At 39.6% G+C, this 27,403-nt stretch overlaps 1 protein-coding gene across 2 annotated transcripts in view; it reads left to right on the forward strand.

Annotated features, from left to right (window-relative positions):
• Positions 1-27,403, forward strand: part of LOC134210853 (uncharacterized) — a 48,963-nt gene that overhangs the window by 9,922 nt on the left and 11,638 nt on the right. Inside the window, exons 2-4 of one of the 2 annotated variants that reach the window (XM_062687211.1) lie at positions 22,990-23,092; positions 23,277-23,543; positions 24,513-25,192. In XM_062687211.1, coding sequence (XP_062543195.1) covers positions 22,990-23,092; positions 23,277-23,543; positions 24,513-25,192 — 1,050 coding nt within the window. The remainder of the gene's footprint in view (positions 1-22,989; positions 23,093-23,276; positions 23,544-24,512; positions 25,193-27,403) is intronic. The other variant, XM_062687212.1, reaches the window with a different exon arrangement.

Raw genomic sequence — 27,403 nt, forward strand, 5'->3', positions numbered from 1 at the left:
TCTTCAACAAAAAGATGTGTCTTTAGAAGTTCTAAATGTGGTCCATACAAAGTATCCCTCAAAAATCAATACATAAAAATATATTTTAAAAAAAACGGTTTACGTAAGGAAATAAACGTTAGATCGATCAAAGAGCGACTTGCGACTTGCGACTTGTCTTGCTAGATTCGGTCCCAGAACCATTGTGCATTGTTTACTATTGAAAATTATGGTTATGGTCAAAATACTAATTTTATGCGCAAATATGCTAAAAAAATACTAACTCATATATTGTAGTATTTTTTGCACGAGAAAGGCACCAACACCGTTAGGTGAATTAATAATGGTTTTATTCTATTTTTTATTCTCATTTTAAACAGGATATTGTATTAATACACATTACCAGAGCCGTAGCGTGGACTCTCAGCGCCCTTGGCGAAACCATTGTTGTGCGCCCTTTATTTACAAAAAAATCAATATTTTATATTTGTATCGATTGTAACAATTGGTAAATAGCTTAAAATTCCTAAAAAAATAACTCTTGATATTTTTACAAATTTCTCAAAGATTTAAAAACCATACGCAAAGAGATTTCGTGTCGATAAAATCGAATTCGGAAATGCATGGATCGAATCGCTAATGGACTCGATTCATTCCAGCTAAGAAAAAAAAACCAACTCTAGACCTTTAGGCCTATTCGAAGTTTTGAGCCACTATTGGACCTAGTTGAGCCAATAAAATCCAACTCTGAAGTGGGATGTTTGATGCATGATGGTAAGAGTTGTTATTAGGTATCAGGTATCAGAACGTCGGCTCCAGGGGCACGTTCACCTCAATTCGGGAGATTTGTGCCATCGCCTTCACAGCCTTTCTCATCACGCACCTGACGGAAAAGGAAGTGAACAAAAAGGAAAGGAATATGGATGGGAGAAAAATGGGAAGTTGAGGAAAGGTACCCTTGAGGAGGGCATACAACGTATACAACACGTACAAAAGCTCATAGCTCCTTACCACAACGGGTTATGAACAACAGAATGCTTTGAAGGTTCAGGTTTCTGTAGTCAATTTCACTTAGTAAGTGTTTACCAAATATTTGGAAACGCAGTTGCGCATAAACTGGGCAGTTACATATCAGATGATAAGAAGTTCCATAATCGGATTCACAACCATCACAGACAAAGGATTCAACACGTTGAATATTTGCCATGTGATAGTTGAGTCGGCAGTGACCTGTCAAGGCCTTGACTAAGACACTGCAATTCTGTTTAGACAGATTAGCTAAATAGTTAGCTACTACCGGAGATGGCTCTCGGATATACAATTTTGTTTGTTGACATGAATCCAAACTACTCCAATACCGTTTGTGCTGAGTGGAAGCCCAAGAGCTAATCAAACGCTTCACCCAACACTTAGATATTGGAATAGCTGGCTCAGGACCAAAAAAGTCTTGTGATGCTCCAGTGCGAGCCAACTCATCAGCCAATTCGTTTCCAGCTATGGAAGAATGGCCAGGTACCCATACAAGGTGCAATGTATTAACTGAATTCAGTTCCTCTATTCGAGTTCGACATGCGATTACTAACTTCGACCTTGAGTTGGCCGAAGCGAGGGCTTTGATAGCTGCTTGACTATCTGAACAGAAGTATATTACTTTGCCCATTATGTGTTTCTGAAGTGCAGATTGCACTCCACACATAATGGCAAATATTTCCGCTTGAAAGACAGTACAGTGTCTAGCCAGTGAGTGGGACTGTTTCAATCTTAGCTCACGCGAGTAGACACCTGCACCCGCTCTACATTCGAAGAAGGAGCCGTCAGTATAACAAACAATGCTGTCCGACATACTTCTCTCCAAATAGCCAGATGTCCACTCATCCCGCGAGGGGAATTGTGTTGAAAATGTCCTATAAGGAAAACTACTAGCGAGTGTGAGATCACTTGGAGCAAGGACTGTTCTGTCCCAATCAACCATGAGTTGTAACAACGAAGTGTGTGTAGAACTGCGGTTTACAGGATTCTCTTCCAAGAAACCGAGAACCCATAATCGGTAAGTACAAGAAAGTGCTTCTTGTTTGAGATGTATGTGTAGTGGGACAACGTCGAGAAGAACCTCGAGAGCAGCCATAGGAGTCGAAGAGAACGCACCAGTCATTGCCATTAGGCACATCCTTTGAAGATGGCCTAATTTAGACTGAATTGTCCTCACTTCACCCTTTTGCCACCACACAAGACATCCATAAGCCAAAATTGGTCGTACAACTGGTGTGTAAATCCATTTGATATATTTAGGTTTAAGACCCCAAGTTTTACCAAAAGTTTGTCGGCATTGGCCGAAAGCCATACACGCCTTTTTGACTCTGAACTCAATGTTAGGAGTCCAGGAGAGCTTGGAATCAAGAATTAGTCCCACATACTTTACCTGATCCGTTATATTGATTTCAGAGTCAAAAGATGTAATGGGCGAATACCGTTACGGTTACGTTTTTCCGTGAAAAGAACAATAGATGTTTTATTCGGATTAACCGAAAGGCCATATTGGCGACACCAACTTTCGACTGCCTGAAGAGCGTTTTGCATCAGGTCGAATAAAGTAGTAATACACAAACCGACTATCAATATTAGATAGTCGTCAGCAAATCCATAGGTAGGAAAACCGCCATTATTGAGTAATCTCAATAGCGTATCTGCAACGAGGTTCCACAAAAGTGGAGATAATACTCCCCCTTGGGGGCAGCCACAGACACTTAATTTCCTAATCGCTGCTTGACGTAATGTCGAGTAGAGATGTCGGTTTTTAAGCATCTGGTGAATCCATTTGGTAATAATATTAGGTAGCCCATGACATCGTGCGGCTTCCAATATTGCATCGAAAGACACGTTGTCAAAAGCACCCTCAATATCTAAGAACGCACCCAAGCATGATTGCTTTTGGGCAAATGCTTTTTCGATGTCGTAGACAACCTTGTGTAGAAGAGTCACGGTGGACTTTCCAGATTGGTAAGCATGTTGATTAACATGAAGAGGCATGTTTGCCAAACAGTCATCACGAATGTGATGATCGATAATACGTTCTAAGCATTTCAGAAGAAATGAGGTCAGACTGATGGGTCTAAAACTCTTTGCTTCTTCATACGAAGCACGTCCTCCTTTTGGGATAAACTTTACAGTGACATCCCGCCAGGATATGGGAATATACCCAGTAGCAAAACTGCATAATAAAAGTTTTTTCAAAACATGTTTGATATGCTCAAAACCCTTCTGAAGAAGAACGGGATAGATCCCATCTTCCCCTGGAGATTTGTAAGGAGCAAAACGATTCAGCGATTCAGTAGTTGTGATTCTACGAGCCTGAGCCCAAGACCCATAACTACATGAAAAGACATCAGGAACATCCGAAGATGCAATATCTACACATCCAGGGAAGTGTGTATCAAATAAGTGCTCTAACGCTTCTTCGTCAGAAGAAGTGTAGTCGCCATTTGGCTTGCGAATTTCGCCAACTTGGAAATCCTTGGATCTCGCAAGAATTTTATTCAATCGAGTGGCTTCACTCAAATTGGAAACATTTGCACAAAGGTTTTTCCAGCCGAATCGTTCAGCAGATCGTAGAGCCTTCTTGTAAGCTTTGCGAGCCAACTTGAAAGAATCCGTCCCTGCTGAATGGCGTCTGTTCCAACTCCTTCTACACTGCTTCCTGAGCTTAGCCAAATCGGAATTCCACCACGGGGTGGATCGGCATCATCCAAGTCGGTAGGAGTTTCAATGGATGGTAGATATCCATGAAATTTTGTCGAGAGCAACTCTGTATAGAGATCCCAGTTGGTTGAACGGGGATTTCTAAAACGCAAGGTCTGCGAAGAAACATTCAACTGATCAAAATAGATGTAGCGATGGTCAGATATGGATTCCTCATCTGACACATGCCAATTCGTCAACTCGTGACTGATTCGATTGGAGCAGAGAGTTATGTCTAATACTTCTGCTCTATTAGATACCATAAAGGTTGGGCGATTGCCTATGTTAAGTAAACCAAGTTCGGTACTACTTAAGTATTCCATCAAGCTGGAGCCTCTCAGATTGATATCCGAGCTACCCCAGATGATGTGATGAGCATTAGCATCACTACCGACAATTAGCGGAAGGCCTTTTGACGTGCAATAACTGACCACTTGTTTGAAAGCATCCGTAGGGGATGGTTCATCATGTGGTAAATAAACCGAACAATAGACGTATTTCCTGACAGGGGATCCGCCAGTTGCATCAATTGTGACAGCACATACATCTCTGGTTGTTAGTTCAGAGATAAGTGTAGCAACGATAGCGTTGTTAACAAGCACACATGCACGCGGCATTGATCGAGAGTTTGTCATTCCATTACTGAAAGCAGCGAAACCCGGGTCACTAGGTTACCTAGGTAAAAGCTACCCTTGCGAAAATAGGGTTCCTGCACCAAAGCCACTTGGGATTTGCCATTTTGCATAAGTCTACAAAGATTAATCGTTGCTGTTCTTTTGTGCTGAAGATTGATTTGAGCTATCCTAACTGTAGCCATTGTGAATTACGATAATACACTCCACAACTTCAACATTTATGTGAACAGCAACGATGAAACCAAGTCGGTATCGTATCAAGAACGTCAAAGACGAAACACAGAGTACACTGTGAAAAACGCATATAGCGAATCCATATAGGTGACAATTAGATGAAAAATTAAATAAAAACATACTCATAATCCCACCCTTATTTAACCTCAAGTTGAGATTGAATAAGAGTAGCCGATTATTTCGGAGAAGCAGTCAACTACGCCATAGCTCCGGTTAGCGCAATAAGGGCTCAATACTGTGAAGGGTGCCCTGGTGCTTCATAGGCTCCGTTAGCGGTTAGGTTCTTTTTAGACCCCCCTAACCATTCATTCATAGGCACGGTAAGCATAAAGCCGCATCACACCAAGAATTAGGGGTCACCTGTATGGTGGACTTTTACCACTGGAACAGGCAATCCGTAGCGTTATTCTTAGCCAGACAACCGGCTGCCGACACCACACGGCTATCTAGGCTGTTCGTGGGGAGAAGTTGACATTGACTTTACGTCAACTCTCAATGTGGCCGAACAGCCGACCAAGAGTTACAATGATATGGAAATGCTAATATCATCTTCCAAACTTGGACGTACATGTTCATGATAGCATTAGAGGCGAAAGTATAGAATTGATAGTTCCGTTAGGATACGGCAGGCATGAAGAATGTTTTTATAGAAGTCGATTTGAAAGCGAGCGGAGGGCAATATTTGTGATGGCACATATCGCACGACCTTCCTTCTGCCAAGCTCCCGTATGAAGGGGGGGGGGAAGAATATCAGTGTGGAAGCTGATATATCTCCACTGGCAAAAGGAAGGTGGTTTGACTTGCTCATATGCCATCGCGTGCGGAAGGATTTTGCTATCGACGAGTACTGTCTCCAAATTTCTAATATGACATCAGCATTTAGTCGAATAGGATTTTTATTGCACAGTTCTGTTTTCTCATTGCGTCCGTCTCGTCGCAACCAACTTGGCTGCCTCGGAGAGAACAATATGCCATCACAAATATTGCCCTCCGCTCGCTTTCAAATCGACTTCTATAAAAACATTCTTCATGCCTGCCGTATCCTAACGGAACTATCAATTCTATACTTTCGCCTCTAATGCTATCATGAACATGTACGTCCAAGTTTGGAAGATGATATTCTTCTTCTTCTTATTGGCATTACATCCCACACTGGGACAGAGCCGCCTCGCAGCTTAGTGTTCATTAAGCACTTCCACAGTTATTAACCGCGAGGTTTCTAAGCCAGGTTACCATTTTGCATTCGTATATCATGAGGCTAACACGATGATACTTTTATGCCCAGGGAAGTCGAGACAATTTCCAAACCGAAAATTGCCTAGACCGGCAGAGGAAACGAACCCAGCCACCCTCAGCATGGTCTTGCTTTGTAGCCGGAAGATGATATTAGCATTTCCATATCATTGTAAATCGTTTAACTTCACGTAGAAGTAACACACGAAATCATTAATTTAGTGTACTACCCTTGGTGGGGGCATCCATCAATTCAGCTGTTATTGGTCGACGGTACAGCAGCAGTGCCTTTCTCTGCTTTGTTCTCTCCGAGGCAGCCAAGTTGGTTGCGACGAGACGGACGCAATGAGAAAACAGAACTGTGCAATAAAAATCCTATTCGACTTAATGCTGATGTCATATTAGAAATTTGGAGACAGTACTCGTCGATAGCAAAATCCTTCCGCACGCGATGGCATATGAGCAAGTCAAACCACCTTCCTTTTGCCAGTGGAGATATATCAGCTTCCACACTGATATTCTTCCCTCCCCCTTCATACGGGAGCTTGGCAGAAGGAAGGTCGTGCGATATGTGCCATCACAAATATTGCCCTCCGCTCGCTTTCAAATCGACTTCTATAAAACATTCTTCATGCCTGCCGTATCCTAACGGAACTATCAATTCTATACTTTCGCCTCTAATGCTATCATGAACATGTACGTCCAAGTTTGGAAGATGATATTCTTCTTCTTCTTCTTATTGGCATTACATCCCCACACTGGGACAGAGCCGCCTCGCAGCTTAGTGTTCATTAAGCACTTCCACAGTTATTAACCGCGAGGTTTCTAAGCCAGGTTACCATTTTTGCATTCGTATATCATGAGGCTAACACGATGATACTTTTATGCCCAGGGAAGTCGAGACAATTTCCAAACCGAAAATTGTCTAGACCGGCACCGGGAATCGAACCCAGCCACCCTCAGCATGGTCTTGCTTTGTAGCCGGAAGATGATATTAGCATTTCCATATCATTGTAAATCGTTTAACTTCACGTAGAAGTAACACACACGAAATCATTAATTTAGTGTACTACCCTTGGTGGGGGCATCCATCAATTCAGCTGTTATTGGTCGACGGTACAGCAGCAGTGCCTTTCTCTGCTTTGTTCTCTCCGAGGCAGCCAAGTTGGTTGCGACGAGACGGACGCAATGAGAAAACAGAACTGTGCAATAAAAATCCTATTCGACTTAATGCTGATGTCATATTAGAAATTTGGAGACAGTACTCGTCGATAGCAAAATCCTTCCGCACGCGATGGCATATGAGCAAGTCAAACCACCTTCCTTTTGCCAGTGGAGATATATCAGCTTCCACACTGATATTCTTCCCTCCCCTTCATACGGGAGCTTGGCAGAAGGAAGGTCGTGCGATATGTGCCATCACAAATATTGCCCTCCGCTCGCTTTCAAATCGACTTCTATAAAAACATTCTTCATGCCTGCCGTATCCTAACGGAACTATCAATTCTATACTTTCGCCTCTAATGCTATCATGAACATGTACGTCCAAGTTTGGAAGATGATATTAGCATTTCCATATCATTGTAAATCGTTTAACTTCACGTAGAAGTAACACACACGAAATCATTAATTTAGTGACCAAGAGTTGTTATGAGACCTAGTCGGATCAAAAACCCTGTGGCCGGAACCGCCAGCGAACCTATTCAGATCAAGAAAAATCCAAAGCCGGTCGATTGTTTGAAGGAATATTACTGGACTTCGTTGCGTCAAAATAATCCTACTCTGACATGAGTCGATGAAAGGAACCACAATAACCCAGTTACTTGTCCCTGGATTGGGTTAGTTATTTCAATGAAATCCAGCTGTGAAGTCAGAAGATCGATGATCGGAAAGTCGATTTGGATTAAGGAGGCACTACTGGTCTCTGGAAATAGTTGGATTAAGGAAATTCAGCTCTCAAGTGAGTATGTTGATGGTTGAAGTTGCTATCGGTAGCAGCAGGGCACATAACTTTCTAATCATCTAATACCAGCCAACAATTTTACAAAACAAATATTTGGTTGACGAAATCCTTCGCTTCGATCTTTTTTGATGTTTCTATAATTGTCAGATGATTACCACTAGTTCAAATACGCATTCTCGTTTTAAGCTTTTTAACTCTTATTGGTCCCAATGAAGAAGTCAAATTCTAACTATCACTGCTAATATTCAACGGCTGTGCTTTGTTTTTCTATCACTGTTTCTGGTTTGCTGGGGTCCAAAATGTCGAAAAGTCAAATGCCCCCGAAATGATCAATTTTCGGATCACTTAAAGATTTTCTGAATTAAAAAAACAAACTTATCTTGAATCAGAGATGAGCAGGCCTAATTCTGCTAGTCTCTATAATAAACGTTTCCTGGTATTAGCTATTAGAGCAAAATGATCCTTTAGAATTTGGTTAACCAGCTGATCATTGGGGTGTAGTCCCTAAAAATCTACTGAGAAAATCTGAGTTATCTCAAACCAAATTGAGAATAAATTCTTCTCACTGCTGCATTATATTACGGTTCCAGAGCTCCCGGGTGATATTGGCAAAAATGGAACTAATCCGATCACGCATATGGGTATCACTGCCGTAATCTGGAAAAGTGACGTAACAGCCATTTTACAACATGAGTAGTACTCGTTAACACCATTTCTGGAAAATGGCGTATACGTAACTTTTTCAGATTACGGCAGATCAAACTTCAATTAAAACTTAAAAATTCACTACATATGACATGTGGAAGTGGAATAGATGAAATATTTTTGTTTGCTCTACATTACTCAAAATATCTCTTCTATAGATCTGTGGACTAAACCATTTTCTTATTTTTTTGGCCCTTTAATTCATACAACTGTTTTCTTCTCATAGGGTGATTCTTGATTTTGGCGCCCCCTTAAGGCTGGCGCCCTTGGCGGGGGACAACCTGGCCAACCGCACGCTACGGCGCTGCACATTACGTATCCGATCTTCATTTTTCTCATTTGGTTATTTTGCCCCCAGGCAGAAGCTATGAACAGAATAGCAAAACATGATATGATCTTGGTTGATATAAAAGATAAAAAAAAAACAGGCAACAATATCAAAAATTTGCACCGAAGTATCATTTAAATATCAAGATATGCTATGGATAAGAACAAACTGATGGCCCATGATATTGATTACTTATTACAAATAGTATAACTTGATCTCCTCATGATATTTTAGTTTGAAATATTGATATTGTCGTCTGATCTTTTATCTCTTATAACAATCATGTCCATATCTCATTTTGCTATCTTATCAACATTTGATATTATTGAACTTTTTATGTACGCAAATAAAAGGATCGATTGAAAGGAATTTGTCATTATAATCTAGTTTTATTAGCTTCAAATTTGAAACTAAATGTCCGTGGCAGAACCGTCATCCTCGAGGTCATTACTAAATAATTAATATATAATACTGTAAGCTTACCGAAATGGTAGCCGCCATCGTTATTATTACCACACCGCTATCTACCACACGAGCACGGAAAACGGAGCAACCGAATCAGAATCATATCACGTAGGTATCAGTTCTAGGAAAATCGAATAATGTGTGAACTAGACATATCTAATTAATGGGACAACGAATTCCTCGTTTGCCGCTGCCTGTTTCCTACAGTTTGGTTCACGTAAGAGCTAGGGCATAATTCTGCGATCTGCCTTAATCAATCTTAAGTGCGACTCAGTCGCCACCATTCTGCTCAGTTTTTAACCAACGTCGGTTTAGGTAATTTATATCACTGCCTTGAGTTGGAATAAATGGTCATCCTTGCGACAGAATTGAAGAAATTGAATGTTTGAAAAAATGCTAGTTCGTGAGAATTGTGGAACACTGGGGATTCTCAATAATTCGAACCAATTGTTTTCTCAGATAATATTTGACCAGCAGATCTTCAGAGCTCAATGTCTTCATTAAAATTATTAACTGTTAAAACCGCTAGAATCCAATTTCAAATCTACCTCAAACGTTCAAAGCAGAAAACTGAAATGCAAGGTGTCGGAACCAGCGAAACCTAATTTTTCATCATTCCATTCCGCCTTGAAAATTATTTCCAGATTCGTTGCCTAGTACACGGAATTTACCCCCTCAAAATCGTGAAGGTACGGGCGAGCTTTGGGCAGCCATTTTGGACTTCACCGTGGTTGCCCTCATTAGCGATTTTTTAATTATTATATTTACTCACTGAATTTACGATTCAATCGATTACAATGTTGGCTTGATGCAGATGTTTAAAAAGTAGCTGGTTTAAATTAGTGCCAGAAATTCGTAGATTTGGTTTCAACAGATTCGGTATTTTCTTGTTTTTGAAATACGCGACATTACAAAATAGTACAATAATGATAAAATAAAACCGCTTGGGACAACTATTCCAACTTCTGCGAAAATCAAATAAAGACTTACTTCAAATAGTTCTGTGTGTTGACTCGATTTGAGCCAACAAGTTCGGGAAGAACATTTTATATTATTCACGCAGTGTTTATAAAATCCAACTGTAAAATGTCTGGTTGATATGAGGGAGCATCAATCCAAATATTATTTATCGCAATGTTCTTAATCAAATGCGCGTTTAAACAGGTTCAAAGTTATTTTATATTTACGGTCATTTTCAAATGACTAAGGGCTGATTTCTTTCTCTCTGTTAGGCCATATACCAGGTTTAATCATATAGGTAGGCACCGCATAAGAGCTAAGCGGAAATGTAGAAATTTACCCTAAGCTTGGCCCCAAATGATATTTAGAGTGGTTGTTTTTGGTGCAAAACTTATTTCAACTGACAGAAAAAATATTTTAAGCTCTTTTTAGTGAAATATATTCAACCGTCTAATACGAGTTTGGTCGAGACGAGACATAGTCGAGTCAAGTACAAGACACTGAAGACGACCTCACAGTTGAGGTCGAAATACGTATCAGCAAAGATAACAAAACGTAGTAGAATTAAATGGAGAGTACTAAACTCGTCTCAGACGGTTTTATTTCAACTGAACTTGTACGGAAGATTCAACTGGACTTTCAGTTTATTCCACGATGAAAAAAATAGGAAAACACCTAATTATTGCACCAAGCATTTTGGTTGTTGTTGATTCTGTTAAAAAATGATTATAATCAAAATTTTAAGAATTCCTATCGAACGAAATCGTAACGTTGAATAGAAAATAATGGGACAGGATTCCCCATCGAATGTATCTTATTGCAATGATACCTATTGGTTAAGAATAAGCGCCTAAAATATGAGTGAGTTTTACGCACATTCACACATGGGCAGTGATCAACTCAATTCGTCGAGCTGATCATTTGGTGAATTGCTTGGATGAAAATTAAATTCGACAATTTTCTGTAAATGCATCTAATCGAAAAAACATAATTCATCTGTAGCTAAAAGAGCGTAGACTCAAACAAACTAAAAACCGATGAAATCTTCTCAAATACAAAAGAACAGCACTTAGCACCGGTCTAATGTCGCATCAAGTGAGGTGCAAAGTCTCTCCGTTGTTCATCGTCCGGTGCGGTGGCCAGCAGCAGTGCTTGTATTTTGAATCAGTTTGGCAGAATAAATTTTCCTGACACTTATTACCATTTCACCAGTAGTGCCGACATAAATGATTAAAAATAGATGTCCTCTTCGGTGGGCCCGATGACCACAGATTAACCGGCATCAGCGGAGCAGCCGATTTCAGGCGTACACACAAGGGAAAGCAATGCGGTACGGCGAGGGATAAGCGCGTCGTCGTAGATCCATCTGAAAGGTCTCATTTCGTGCGGATGGTCAAGAATTGAAAACGAGTTGTTGTCCGTTTTATGTATTGTTCGGTTTGTTTGAACCAAAGACAGTCGCATTCCGTTGAACGACATTATTCTTCCGACTAAATTTAATGGCTAGTAAATGAAGAAAATTCACGTTTCAGTGACGGAGTTGACTTGTTAGATAACTAGCCAGGGAAAAGATACTTTCTGAAAATATGAAACGAAAAGTTAAAAATGAATGAGCGATAAATCATTTTCGTGAGGTACCAGATAGGTTTTGAATTTAATGATTGCAGTTGTTTGAGGATATGGTGTAACATTTTCGCTTCCGAATACCACATGGTTTTGTCTATCAAGTTAAACTGCGGGCACTGATATGTTTTGGAAAAAAATAATTGCAAGCAATTTAACTCGTTTGTCGAAGTGAAATATAATGAATAGAATTACTGCTCCTCATATCCTCCACGTATCAATTACAATATAAAGCAAAGAATTTAAGCTATTATGCGCATGATGGTAACAAAAATCAACACTTATCAAGCTGAAATCGCCAAATTTGTGACTATTATTCATATAGGAGCATGTTATTAATAATGGAATAAATACTCTATTTAAAATAAAACACAAATAAAGCTCATAAACTTAAAAGTTCTTTTTTATTAGCGTTTTTCTAAATTAATGAGCTGTAATAATAAACTTTGTCATTAAATTCTGATAGTAACATGTAAACCCTTTTTATTGGCAATAAAAAGACAATTGTTGGTGAAGCAAATGCTTTCTTTGCCAACATTACTTTGAAATAGAAAGCTATTTATGTGGTGGTGCCATTTTCTGTTTGTTTATAGATTTTACTAGTTGACCTGGCAGACGTTGTCCTGCATAGTAGGCGAGAATGTGCGTTCCGAACTGCCCATGCAAAGTTCGCATAGGAATCACAATTTTAGTTTTTCACGATTTGCTCAACTTTACTCGTAATTTTCGCATTAGGAAATATTATATAAACCCGTCGGAAACTATAACGAATGTTTCTGCAGAAGAAATGAAAAAAATCCATCCAGCCGTTTTTGAGTTATGCGGATACGAACACAGACCATTTCATTTTTATATATAAGATTACATCTACGTTAACGTCATTCAAAAGAAAAGACTTAGTTTTAATTCAACATACTATTCCATGTTGTATTTTTTTAAATTTATTGTCAGACTAAGGCCGGAGTGGCCTGTGCTGCACATAAAAGTCTTCTCCATTCAGCTCGGTCCATGGCTGCACTTCGCCAACCACGCAGTCTGCGGAGGGTCCGCAAATCGTCCTCCATCTGATCGATCCACCTTGCCCGCCGTGCACCTCGCCTTCTTGTTCCCGTCGGATCGTTGTCGAGAACCATTTTCACCGGATTACTGTCCGACATTCTGGCTACGTGCCCGGCCCACCGCCTTCCGATTTTCGCGTTGTGAACGATGGATGGTTCTCCCAACAGCTGATGCAACTCGTGGTTCATTCGCCTCCTCCACGTACCGTCCGCCATCTGCACCCCACCATAGATGGTACGCAGCACTTTCCTTTCGAAAACTCCCAGTGCGCGTTGGTCCTCCACGTGCATTGTCCAGGTCTCGTGTCCGTAGAGAACTATCGGTCTAATAAGCGTTTTGTAGATAGTCAATTAGTAGAGACTATGTCCAAGGGCTTGACGATCCCTCCCCAGGCCATCTGCGAGTTGTAGCGCCTGTCTAGGATGTGGTGAGGTTTGACAGTGGGCTCTGTTAAACCCCTATTGAAAGCTGCATGAATCCGCAAGTAGGCTCCGCCACAGCGACCGTGTGCCGCTCAAAACGCACAAGCCCAAGTCCTGGTGTTAGGTGGGACGCTAAACAGCCCTGACACGACGGCCCTCCGACGAGACAGGAGGTTTGCGCAGGCCCAACAAGCCGCCTGGAAAACCAATAATAACGAACAATATAAGAGATAATGTGACTCGACGACGAATAAAGGATCACGATTGGAAGCTTGGAGCATGGAACTGCAAGTCGCTAGGTTTCGCAGGTTGCGACAGGATGAGACTGCGTGGTTGGCGATGTGTAGCCATGGACCGAGCCGAGTGGAGAATACTCTTATATACCGCACAGGCCACTTCGGCCTTAGTCTGAATAAATAAATAGTTATAGATTAGCGCGTCACTATAGACTAGTGGGGTTGTCAGTTTGAATATGAATCTGAAACAATTATTTTCCCAGCAGTGGGTCTAGATTCATTTTTATACGAGTCATCTGTCAAAAACTTAAAACTGGTAGAACGCTCATTTCTATTTTCTGCAGATTTGAACCACGAATGAATCATGAGGTTCAAATGTTTTTTGTTTTGGTATATGAATGCGTAGATAAATGCATTTTATCTACGGATTGATCCGTTTTGCAATTACGGCACCTTTCTTGGCAGCAACATAATGATTTCATTTTATTGAAAATTTGAAAAACATGAATGGAACACTGCTGGGAAAACCAGCGAGTTTGTTTTATTTTGCTCCAGATTCAAACAAGAATAGTGGTCGAAATTTGGAATGAAACTGAATCAATACTGGTTTCACTCAACGTCATATGCTCTCACTGGTATGCAGAATAGTAAAAACCTTCAAGGGTGCGGCCAGGGTTGCGTTGCGTTGTAACGGAGTATTTCGTAGATTGCATACTGATAGCTGTCATGTATATTCTTTATCTTTCTTACCCCAACTGCTTATGGATTACTATTTGGGAATTAATAGCAACCCAATTGGAGGTCCAAAATGATAAAGCATGAAAGCTACCATTGCTGGCCACGCCCATCTTCTCCGTTACTAGGGAAGGGAAGGAAATGATGATATGACATCTACTTAAAGAGAGGCCAGCGACTCACCGACGCCCTCATAGATGTCAAGGAGTTGGATGGTTGGAAGGGAATATAGTTTAGGAGTATCATCATAAGCAAATGATATGATAAGATTGAATACACGTTGGGAATGACCATGCTAAGAAATTTATGTCACTCCATTGATGATTTTCCTGGGATGGGGCGAAGCTATTAAACTTGCCCTGGCTAATAAGCCTAGGTTTAAGCGCCATTGATCGCTCTCTGAAACGAGAAAGAAAGTTAAATATTTAAATCCCTTCCCCCTTTTTGTTTCTAATTGAAATTGTTAGGGAAATATTGATATCTGTATATGTTTTTGTAATGAGCGAGATTCAAACATGTAACTAGACACGTAGTGCATCATGAACGTCACATCACCGCGAACATGCGTACTAATGTACAAACTGAGTGAAAGAAAGTAATATTCAAGGCTGACATTTACCGGAAAATTGAATTGAATTGAATGCAGATAATGCTTATATGGAAATCCGTTAGTATCAATGGGCTACTACACAACTGCTCAAGTATGACTGTTACGAAGAGCAGGGCTTAATGCGAGTAATTCGATGTTAAGTTACTTGAGTTTGTCAATTACATTTGGATATTTTTTGATTGATTTTGATTGCCAATCAATGTCATATGGAATCTTATTTGGAGACAATCAGAAGTATAAAGAAGATAAAGGCATAACATTTAGTTAGGGGTCACTGCGGAATACAATTCAATTCTCGGGTACTTATTCAAAAGGACGCACGTGATTCTGCAAACAAAGATTGAAACGTCGATGTGTCGAAACTGATAGCACTCCCAAGCAAACCATCACCACAGACAGGTAGGACAAACCTTCTGCTACCTGTTGATGGTGTTGGTTTGCGTGGGAGTGCCATCAGCTTGGACACATCGACGTTTCAATCCCTGTCTACAAAATCACATACGTCCTTTTGAATAAGTACCCGAGAATTATAATTTAAGTAAGTATAATACATAAAGACCATGATGTCAGATGGATAAAACAATAAATAAAGAAATAAAGAGAGGAAAACGAAAAAAAATAGTCTGAATTATAATAATGTTTGTACATGTTCCATTAAGCTGAATGTGTAGAACAAGTAAGATCTTCACTAATTATATGGATTTCACAAATGGATAAAGATATGGATTTTGCAAATCAAATTTGGTCTACAAAAAATCAAAACTCTAGAAAAATCGTTTACGAAACTAGTACTCTAATTTACACACAAGGGCGAACATACCTGATTTATATTCGAACAAACTCACCGAATCCAGTCAAACAGTGGATCCAATCTATCATCGACAAATTCATTTTGGGCGTATTTTGGGATGCTACAATGTTTGGGCTCATATTGAAATTACTAGAAGAAACACGGCTAAGGTTTGTTCTAGACGTGGCTTCTGATCAACCGTTTCAGAGCTTCCTTGTCTACACCTAGAAGTACCGCTTGCCATTCCGTAGTAGTTCTGAATATAGTTAATCACAACTCCGGGAAATTTTGCGGTCAACCGGGAGGTTCTCTCACTCGGGGGTGTACGCATCGTTGGTGATTTGTATATCGTACTCGTTTGTTGCTTCATAGATCCAGAAGTTGCGCATCGATGGACCTCTATTTTCTTCAATTTAGCTATGGTTGTCATATGCAAAATTTAATACACAAGAAGACACTTGACGTCTGTGAAAAAAAAAAAAAAAACCGTAAACCTTTAAGGGTGCGGCCAGAGTAGACGCGAAGTGCGAAGCGAAGCGAAGCGTTCATACGATTTGACAGCTCCTTATTATTGATTGTTATTCCTTTGTGTGCAATTTTCGCGCCGCGTCGCGTAGACGCGTCTACTCTGGCAGGCACCTAATTCTTGCACCAAAAGGAGCATAAAAATGAGTTAATGAAACCATGCACCATGTATCTGCATATGCCTGTATGCTAATATGAGGAATTTGCTTAGAACTTGTTGGCATAAAAAGTGATAAATCTCCAAAAGTAATGAAACTTCGAACTTGGTGTTCAAACCAGTAAATGTGAGGTAAATATAAGGATAGGTTTTCAATTAATAACTCAGGAAATGCTAATAGAATACTTGAAGTTGAAAAGCCGGCCAAGTTCCAGTTGAAATGTAGAGCCATTGAAGAAGAAGAAGAAGATTAGGCCGCCGCCGCCGACAGTTTTTGGCACGCCGCCGCCGCCGTTTACAATTCGTCCCGCCGGTGATTTTTCAGCATTGGCGTAACTAGCCCCGATGCATAGGGAGGCTATAGCCCATTCATCTATTTTCTCTAGTTTGAGCTTCTTTTCAAAAATTCTCGAACATTTTACCACCTCATTAAGCTATTGGAATGGTAATGAGATAAATACGGTCCAACCACCTAAGGGAATTAAAGATCAATCACACTAATAGAGGTAATAAACCCTTTGTTTTCGTTCTCAAACATGTTGGGTACACAACTGTCAAAACGTACTGATTTTTCCTTCGTTGACATTTAGTGCCATTTCGCCAAAAGATGTTTCGCTAGTGACGAAAGCGACAATCTTCCTCTATAGTTTATTGCCTCTATTATCACTCTCATCCATATTCTTTTTTCTCAAGCATAGGCTTTCAGCTGTAGCTCATAGTATCGAAATATGTTTGTTTACCACCCGATGATTGCTACAATGACTCATATTGATAGCGTACGGTAGACAGTGGAAATTTTTGCATATTTTATAAATATTCAACCTAGGGGAACAGAAAGCTTTGGCAGGTTTTGTTCTATTATTGGCAAGGGGATTTTTGTCGACCGAATTTTCTGAAATTTGGTCACAATATTCTTTGATATGCAAAGAATGTCTGGGCCAAAGTTGAGCATAATCAGTCATAAAAAACCCCCTGCAAATAATAGAACAAATCCTGCCAAAGCCGTCATTACCCCTATCTCAAATGAAAAAAAATGTAACATTCCGACGGGAAACTCCATAGATAATCTAAAAAGTTGTGGGAAAAAAAATGCTGAATTGAAGATGGCTTTGTTTGCAATTCATCTGCTTGGTGGCATCAAATTGCATAAGTTTGCCAATTCGGTTAAGTATCTCAAAATCTTGGATTTGGATTGGATATAGATTGGATTTAGATTTGATTTGGATTTGATTTGGATTGGATTTGGATTTGGATTGGATTTGGATTGGATTTGGATTGGATTTGGATTGGATTTGGATTGGATTTGGATTGGATTTGGATTTGGATTGGATTGGATTTGGATTTGGATTGGATTGGATTTGGATTGGATTTGGATTGGATTTGGATTGGATTTGGATTGGATTTGGATTGGATTTTTATTGGATTTGAATTGGATTTGGATTGGATTTGGATTGGATTTGGATTGGATTTAGATTGGATTTGGACTGGATTTGGATTGGATTTGGATTGGATTTGGATTGGTTTGGATTGGTTTGGATTGGTTTGGATAGGATTTGATTTGGATTGGTTTGGATTGGTTTGGATTGGTTTGGATTGGTTTGGATTGGATTTGGATTGGTTTGGATTGGTTTGGATTGATTTGGATTGGTTTGGATTGGTTTGGATTGGTTTGGATTGGTTTGGATTGGATTTGGATTGGTTTGGATTGGTTTGGATTGGTTTGGATTGGATTTGGATTGGTTTTGATTGGTTTGGATTGGTTGGATTGGATTAGATTTGATTGGTTGGATTGGTTTGGATTTGATTTGGATTGATTTTCGATTGGTTTCGATTGGTTTGGATTGGTTTGGATTGGTTTGGATTGATTTGGATTGATTTGGATTGGTTTGGATTGGTTTGGATTGGTTTGGATTGGTTTGGATTGGTTTGGATTGGTTTGGATTGGTTTGGATTTGATGTGGATTGATTTGGATTGGTTTGGATTGGTTTGGATTGGTTTGGATTGGATTGGTTTAAATTGGTTTGGATTGGTTTGGATTGAATTTGGATTGAATTTGGTTTGATTTGGATTGGTTTGGATTGGTTGGATTGGTTTGGATTGGTTTGGATTGGTTTGGTTTGGATTGGTTTGGATTGGTTTGGATTGGTTTGGATTGGTTTGGGTTGGTTTGGATTGGTTTGGTTGGATTGGTTTGGATTGGTTTGGATTGGTTTGGATTGGTTTGGATTGGTTTGGATTGGTTTGGATTGGTTTGGATTGGTTGGATTGGTTTGGATTGGTTTGGATTGGTTTGGATTGGTTTGGATTGGTTTGGATTGGTTTGATTGATTTGGATTGGTTTGGATTGGTTTGGATTGGTTTGGATTGGTTTGGATTGGTTTGGATTGGTTTGGATTGGTTTGGATTGGTTTGGATTGGTTTGGATTGGTTTGGATTGGTTTGGATTGGATTTGGATTGGTTGGATTTGGATTGAATTTGGATTGGTTTGGATTGGTTTGGACTGGTTTGATTTGGATTGGTTTGGATTGGTTGGATTGGTTTGGATTGGTTTGGATTGGTTTGGATTGGTTTGGATTGGTTTGGATTGGTTTGGATTGGTTTGGATTGGTTTGGATTGGTTTGGATTGGTTTGGATTGGTTTGGATTGGTTTGGATTGGTTTGGATTGGTTTGGATTGGTTTGGATTGGTTTGGATTGGTTTGGATTGGTTTGGATTGATTTGGATTGGTTTGGATTGGTTTGGATTGGTTTGGATTGATTTGGTTTGGATTGTATTTGGATTGATTTGGATTGGGTTTGGATTGGATTTGGATTGGTTTGGAATGGTTTGGATTGGTTTGGATTGGATTTGGATTGGATTTGGATTGGATTTGGAATGGATTTGGATTGGATTTGGATTGGATTTGGATTGGATTTGGATTGGATTTGGATTGGATTTGGATTGGACTTAGATTGGAATTTGATTTTAAAAATGACATTAATAGAAAAAATGATAACGAATTTGAAATTCAATCGTAGTTTGCATTTGGAATGTCAGCATACTAAGAAGCTTTGGATTTGGATTGGATTTGGATTGGAATTGGATTTTAAAAATGACATTAATAGAAAAAAATGTTAACGAATTTGAAATTCAATCGTAGTTGGCATTCGGAATGCCAGCATACTAAGAAGCTAATGGGAAGAAATTTGAAATTCAATCTCAGTAGGCTGACAGGAATTCTATATTATTCGAATGGTGAAAATAGACGATCATTCAGTGTTCTGTTTTTGAGGCGTGAGCATGCGAATTATCCTTCGGTGTTCCGCGCTTGTTTTCGTTGGTAAAAGGCAAATCGGAAGACGGATTTGCTTGGCTACGACAGGGTTAAAACGCAGTCTTAGTATTTATCGATATCTTGAAGGTATTCAACCGTACGTGGACGTCTTGGTGTTGCTGCAGCCAAGCGAAAGGTTTCTTTTTCAGGAAATATTTTGGCTTCTGTCCGAAATTTCCTCATGGGACGCTAGTTGCAAGATTGGCAAACCAGTCATCATAGACCTAACGGGGGGGAACCGGTGAGTCCCAAGGGTTAGTATTGGTGGTCACACATTTTTTGTTTGGCATAGACTGGGTGTTGCAAGATCTGCTGCCCAAAATATACACCTTTATGTACACCGACAACATCGTTTGGCCGTCGTTGGAGACACACCTGGACAGTGGGCAAGCTCGAATTAAGGAACAATCCCCCGTTCACACAATCTGTCGTTGGACCACGTCTGTGGGATTCTGCATGATAGCTAGCGTGTGCATCAGCGGGCATGTCAGTCGTAGAAAACACCAATTGTCCGGCCCGAGCAGGAACTCCTGATCCCAAAATTATCAAAGTGCTTGGTGTCTCTATCGACGCAGGGTCTAATCGGAAATCGAACAACATCTCAGCCACGTACCTATCGAAGAAGTCGCCTTTGGTTGCAGCCTAAGCATCCTTGGATCCAAAGCATTCTCGCTAACCAGCACCACATTACAACTCGTACTTCGGACATTTAAGAATTTTCTGAGATAAATGCAGAATATACACAAAAACTGCTAACCATGTCAATGCCAGAATTATTGAATATGAAACGTAAATGCCACTGCATTTGATTCTCGGTTCAATATTTCTTATTCTTAGACTATAAAATCCACAGCAATTACAATGAATTATTGGCAGTGGCTGATTTTCTACCCGCCGCAGCCACATCCAGGCGCTTTAGTATATGCACAGAATAGCCAGCAAGAGTTAACCGCCAGAAATTTGTATGGCGAAAGACATCTAACGCTGGTTTTCTCAAAATTAGGAACTTTTCATGAAAAACTATTTGGTACCGGTTATGAGGGATGGTGTCCGCTACTACGCCTACCAAATATTTTTTCGATTAAAGTGCTTAATTTGGAGAAATCGAACCTTAGATGCCTTTCGCCATACTGATTTCAGAAAGTTAACTCCTAGTGTGCCGCTGTAAGCACGCTCAAAGCAGTCGATTCATTGTTTGACTTCTACTAGATCCAAACTTCGGACACATGGTCGCACTGATTCAAATTCCGGACGCGTTGAACTCAAACTTTGGACAGCTTTTTACTGAAAAGTGCAAATATTGTTTTTTCTTGTTCAACTGTTTGTATGTCTTTCAAATAAATAGGAGCTTTTGAAACGGCATGGCTAATTATGCTCTAAATATTATAAAAATGCATCTAAATAAGAACTTGCACGGTTCTCATATAACTCATTCACACTGTATGAAACGAGAGTCGATCGACAGCTTATAACTTAAAAAAATAATCTATGGGACCGAAACGTCGAGCTATGCCGATGCCACATAAACCGTCTTAATTAATTTAGACTGAAAAGCTAACGTGAAAATAAGGAGCAACTTCAGTATATGGATTTGTTTTCCAGCATGAAACCCTGACTGCGCACGCATCCTGCGATCAGAACATTGCATTGAATGTGTGGTCAATGAATTATTGGCAGTGGCTGATTTTCTACTCGCCGCAGCCACATCCAGGCGCTATAGTATATCTAGACCAACATTTGAAAAGGGCGTAACAGCCAAAATTTATTCCTTCTGATTCTTCGTCTACATACAAAGCTATATATGAAGACGAGGAATCAGAAGGAATAAATTTTGGCTGTTACGCCCTTTTCAAATGTTGGTCTAGATATGCACAAAATAGCCAGCAAGAGTTAACCGCCAGAAATTTGTATGGCGAAAGACATCTAACGCTGGTTTTCTCAAAATTAGGAACTTTTAATAAAAAACTATTTGGTACCGGTTATGAGGGATGGTGTCCGCTACTATGCCTACCAAATATTTTTTCGATTAAAGTGCTTAATTTTGAGAAATCGAACCTTAGATGCCTTTCGCCATACTGATTTCAGAAAGTTAACTCCTAGTGTGCCGCTGTAAGCACGCTCAAAGCAGTCGATTCATTGGAATGTTACATGATTGCCTTAAATCATGCTGCCATTTCTTCAATCCAATTGAATTGGTGTTTGGAATTCGAATTACTAAGACTTTTATGAGATGAACATTTTAAAAAATCACCGTGAAAGTCTATCACATTTAGCAGTTTCCTCTTTCTCAGAATTTCGTTTTACAACCGCACTAAAATTTTCCAGTACGGAAAACTGACAGGGATTTAATTTTCAAACAATTCATTGGGAGAGCAATTATTTATTTATGCAGAACAATTTAGCAAGAACTTTTTATTCGGTTTAATAAAACAGTGATACAATTATTTTGCATACTCAATCTTTGTATACGCTGCACTTGTTGTCCAAGTTCCAAGTGACCTGCCGCGGCTTCCATTTCTACTAATTTATTTAGGTATTGGCAGTTGTCACTATACTGATAATCCATAATATATGCACAGTAGGGTGGTTCAAAAAATCGATTTTGCTGCACAACGCACATCTGATTCTGTATCATGCTCTGAGTGCCCGGCGAAAATTTGAGCTAATTTGGATAAAAACTAATTTAGCACAAGCAGTTTCAAGTTTGTATGCAAATAAGTATGGGGAAATTTAATTTTCCATTATACTGATTATGGCACTTCCCCATTAATCGCAGGTTAAAACAAAACCTACATAGCAAGAAGGAATACTCAAGAGTTTTCACTCAGCGAAAACTGCATCTTAATCAATCGTTCCAATAATTAGTAATCGATTGCACAGCCGCTGAAGAAAATCTAATCTACATTACAAAATTTTCATTCAAGTGAACTTTAACTAGAGCTGTGATGATCATTAATTTGTCAACACTTTTCCTTAGAAGCTCATCTCACTTCATGATTTTTGATAAACTTATGAAGTTTGAATGATGCAGACTATTGTTCAAAGTTAAAAATCTGTGACACTAGAGCTATTTCCCCAAAATGTAACGACCATTTGACATTATATCATTATGCATTTTGGAGTCTAGCCACGCATTGAATTCAGTTGATAAACCCGTTACCCATTATCCTCATTTGCGCCACAGTCAGCAGAGATGAAATCGCCGCATTCGAATTTATTACCAACTTCACACGTCCAATCCGATTTAATTGTAATTATTGTTCATTAATTTATTTTCAGAAGCGGTTTTCAGTCCGTGCAAACGCGTATGCAATCGTGCCGATTGGCCCCGGATCTGTCGCTATCGGTTGGTTATAGAAAAATTCTCGCTTCCCAAATTCTCGTAAGTACCACTTTCTGGCCGGTGACAAATTCGGAAATCCGGGATTTTCAGGGAGCACAAGCGATTGTTGTCTCTTGGATTTTTATTTCGCAAACGGTTAATTAAAGCAGAATAAGAAAAAAGGGGCACAGAACCCAGAACTGTTGCGTCTACTTGGTTTCGCTGCAAAATATAATGCGTTCAGCGTCTTTAATTTCAGAGTGGATCATAAAAATATAATTAGCCATCTGAATAAAACAGCTGACGGTGACGCTGATGCTGGTAAAACAAACCGCCCGCTCGAAAGCTACTATTTCCTTGTCAACGGGCATCACACCGGACCGCCGTTGGAGGTATGCAAGAATGATTTTCTCGTGATTGATGTGGAAAATCGCATCCCCGGACGGAGCATCTCGCTGCATTGGACCGGGCAAACACAACAGCGTACACCGTTCATGGACGGCGTGCCAATGTAAGTGAGTATGGCTATTATTTTCCGAATAATAAATGTCTTATCTCAATCGATATACGCACATATGACCTAGTATACTTGATGCATTTTTGCATCCGAACAAATTGTGTTGATATTCCAAATTTATAGATTTTCAAGATTCTGACATGATTTGCTATTATGTTCTCGTCAGTGTTCTATGCACTTAAGTGCAATAGAAAGTAATATAGGACCCTTATGCGTGGAACGGTACGATCTATATTTGCATTGCACTTTCCCTCATTGTGTTATTTTAGCAAGTGTAACAAAAACATCATATTTACGTCCAGAATTATGAACATAAATTGTTGGTTGGGAATTTGTATTTGCTCGAACTTTTGAAAACAGATCTGCTCTTGAGTAGACCTTCCACGATATTTACATCTTTTCAATTACTTATGATACACAAAACTGCGATTTGTGAGCAATGTGTACTATTAAATAAAATGACATCTTATGATATTTAAGGGCAATGTACTATGATCTCATCAATGATGTTGTTGTTATTTAAATTGCTTTCAGAGTTTAAATTTTTGATTTTCTTTTGTCGTTGCTCAGTAAATTATAAAACAAAACTTCGGCAATAAATTTCGGCTGTTACTGATTCTTAGCAAGATATTTTCCGTGAAAAAACTAACGTAGCCGAAATGTCCCATTTTGCAAATGTTAATAATAATGGAGCAAATACTCTATAGTTATCACTTTATTTATTTCCACAAAAATATTGTATAAAGCTCCATTTTGATTTGCCTCACGTGATAGTTTAAATAATATCTATTCTTATTGCAAGCTATGTTTAGAGCGACTATATAGTATTGAATGTTCAATTTGCTTCCAGGTTATGGTATTTTAGTACTCTTCAAACGCAAATCATTCCAGTATCTCATGCTGTATTTGTGAGATTCTATAGTGACCTAATTTCGCAATTTTTGAAAAGTCATTTTCTTTCAGGATATCGCAATGCCCTATCACCAGCTACACGACGTTCCAGTATAAATTTCAAGTGAACCGCGTGGGAACGCACCTTTACTACGGGTTTTCCAACGAGGAACGAAAGCTGGGCCTGGTCGGTGCCCTCGTAGTGCGCTCCTCGCATGAACAAAGCCAACACCCGTTGACAAGCCAGTGTCAGGATGATTTGATTTGGTTGATTTCGGAAGTGAACGGAGCGTTCTTGATCAACGGAAACCGTACCATGGTCATGGAGGTGCATCCTGAACGACGGTATCGTGTACGGGTGGCCTACACGGCACCGGTTGGTACTCGAAAGCACTACCAGCGCTGGCTGCAAATTCAGGATCACAACGTGACGGTGATAGCTCTGGATGGAAATTTAGTAGAGCCACTTATGGTGAGCCGTGTTGCTCTCTCCGATGGTAACCGGGTCGATCTCGTTGTACACACTACCAGTGTGTACGGAGTAGAACAGGATTATGAAATTCAACTTGTTGCCACCGGTGGAGGTGCTAATTCGGTATATGGCGACGACGAAGAAAACGTGTGCCATCTACATCGCCGGGAGAAGCTGCCGTTCACTCATGGTTCAACAAACAATTTTAGATTAAAGTATGTGCGATCCGAGCCATCTGATTCAGCGGCACTGCGGCCGGGCAGTGGTAGATTTTCGTCTGGTGAGTTTTGAGTGACAATCGAGCGTGTTGATGGAAGGTCGGTATGAAAATTTGAAGATGTGAGTCTAAAATTTATTTCAAATTATTCATATGCCGATTGTGAGGAAGAGGTGAGAACTTTCACTTTAAAGACCTACTCATATATCGTAATTTAGGGTATTCAATAATTATTTGAACCAAATTGCAGGTATTTGTCGAGTCGTCAAAATTAAGTTCATTTATTTCATAATGGAGACTTGCTACTACTGCAAACTCTAGTTTATATAAAAGTTTAGCTCATCAAACATCCTAGATTCACAAATTTATGACTAATTTTATTGAAAACAAAACTTTAGTTCGTACCATGGTTTGAACTAATGGTAGCAACTCTAAATATAATTCCAATTTTGTGCATGAAGTTTTAAGGAAACGTATAGACACGCAAGTTTGATTGCCTATTCATCATCTCGCATTAAATTAGAAACTCGAAACTTATGAAAAACGTCTAAATTATATAAATGAAATTTGCAATTTTGTTCATATCGGAGATGTAAACAAAATGCTCCAGCTAGGTACTTTTCACCTTGTACAGTGAACTCTTCCTCACTCGATATTTAAGGGACCATTGAGTTAGGGAGTTATCGAGATAGAGAAAAAAAGATTATTTTAATTCAAAAATATCAAACACTTTTCATAATATGTAAAAATATGGATTAGGGTCATTTCGCAGAATGCTATTTTGACGAAAGGGTCATTTGGCCGGACGCCAGTCGGCCGAATGCCGTTATGTCGAATAGTTAATATTGGTTTCCTTATCAAGTGAAGTGAGAAGTGAGATATTCGAAGTGAAAAGTTAAAATTGAGAATTGAGAACTGAAAACTACAGGGGATGGACAAAATAATTGGGATAGCAAATTTTGGGTAAAATTGGATGTGTTTCAACTACCTTAGTTATCATCCGATTTTGACAATTCAGACATGCCTGAACTAGAAAACTAATGCAGTTTGACGGTATGTCCATGGAACCGACTATGGCCACCGGGTTCCGGAGATATTCCGGGTTTTTTTTGGAGGTAGGTTCAAAACCGTAAATTTGAGGTGGGTATTAGGAGTAGTTGTGGTTATAAATTAAATAATATTAGTAGCCACAAATGAAGTAAGGCTCTTGCTGATTGGAACCATATATTGAGATTTGGAATCAGACCAGAATCAAGTGAGATATGGCCATTTCTTTATAATCGGTTCCGATCGATACTTATCAAAGGGGTCAGGCCACAACTTCATTTGAATCTCGCTTTTTGATAGATCGTCCACTATGATTTTATTCCAGAAGGCTTCTAATGTGTCCAGAATGAAAAACCAATTAAATAAACGAATCCTAGAGTCGCTCGGATGTCCCCGGGGAACCTGTAAATGGGGACAATTAAGTTTTAGCACCAAAATCATTAATTCGACGCCTCTTTTGTCATGGTTTTCGATCAGGAAGCGAAGTATGAATATAAAATAATCCATTGACGGCTCTGACCGCTTTCAAGACCTACGGATTGGCCCTGGAAACCTGTGGAAGGGGACATTTTAGTTTTAGCACCAAAATCATTCATTCGAAGGCTCTTTTTCAGGGTTTTCGATCAAGAAGCGAAGTATGAATATAAAATGGTCAATTGACGGTCATTCGACGGCTCTTTTCTAGTGGTTTCGAGAACGAATCAAGAAATGAATATAAAAGAGACCATTGAGGGCTCTGACCGCTTTCTGGACCTACAGATTGGCCCAGGGAACCTGTAAAAATGGGCATTTTAGTTTTAGCACCAAAACTAGTCATTCAACGGCTCTTTTTTCATGGCTTTGGGTCAGGAAGCGAAGTATATAGTAGGCAGTAATAAAACTGAAAAAAAAATGATTCGGGTAATATTTTTAAATGATCCTGGAATATCATATTAATACCTCGTTTCCTGATCAAAAAACGATTATTTTGACAGATAACCCCTTGGCAATCAGTAGTTCCTGAGAGCAGTCAGAACCGTCAATGATCCTTTTTGTATCCATACTTCGCTTTCTGATCGAAAACCGTAAAAAAGAGCCGTCGAATGACTGGTTTTGATGCTAAAACTAAAATGTTCCCTTCCACAGGTTCCCCGTGAGCTATCCGTAGGTCCAGAAAGCGGTCAGAGCCGTCAATGGTCCATTTCTTGTTCATACTTCACATTCTGATTGAAACCCATGAAAAAAGAG

The sequence above is a fragment of the Armigeres subalbatus genome, chromosome 2 (genome assembly GCF_024139115.2).
Source record: "Armigeres subalbatus isolate Guangzhou_Male chromosome 2, GZ_Asu_2, whole genome shotgun sequence".
In the NCBI taxonomy this organism is placed as follows: domain Eukaryota; kingdom Metazoa; phylum Arthropoda; class Insecta; order Diptera; family Culicidae; genus Armigeres; species Armigeres subalbatus.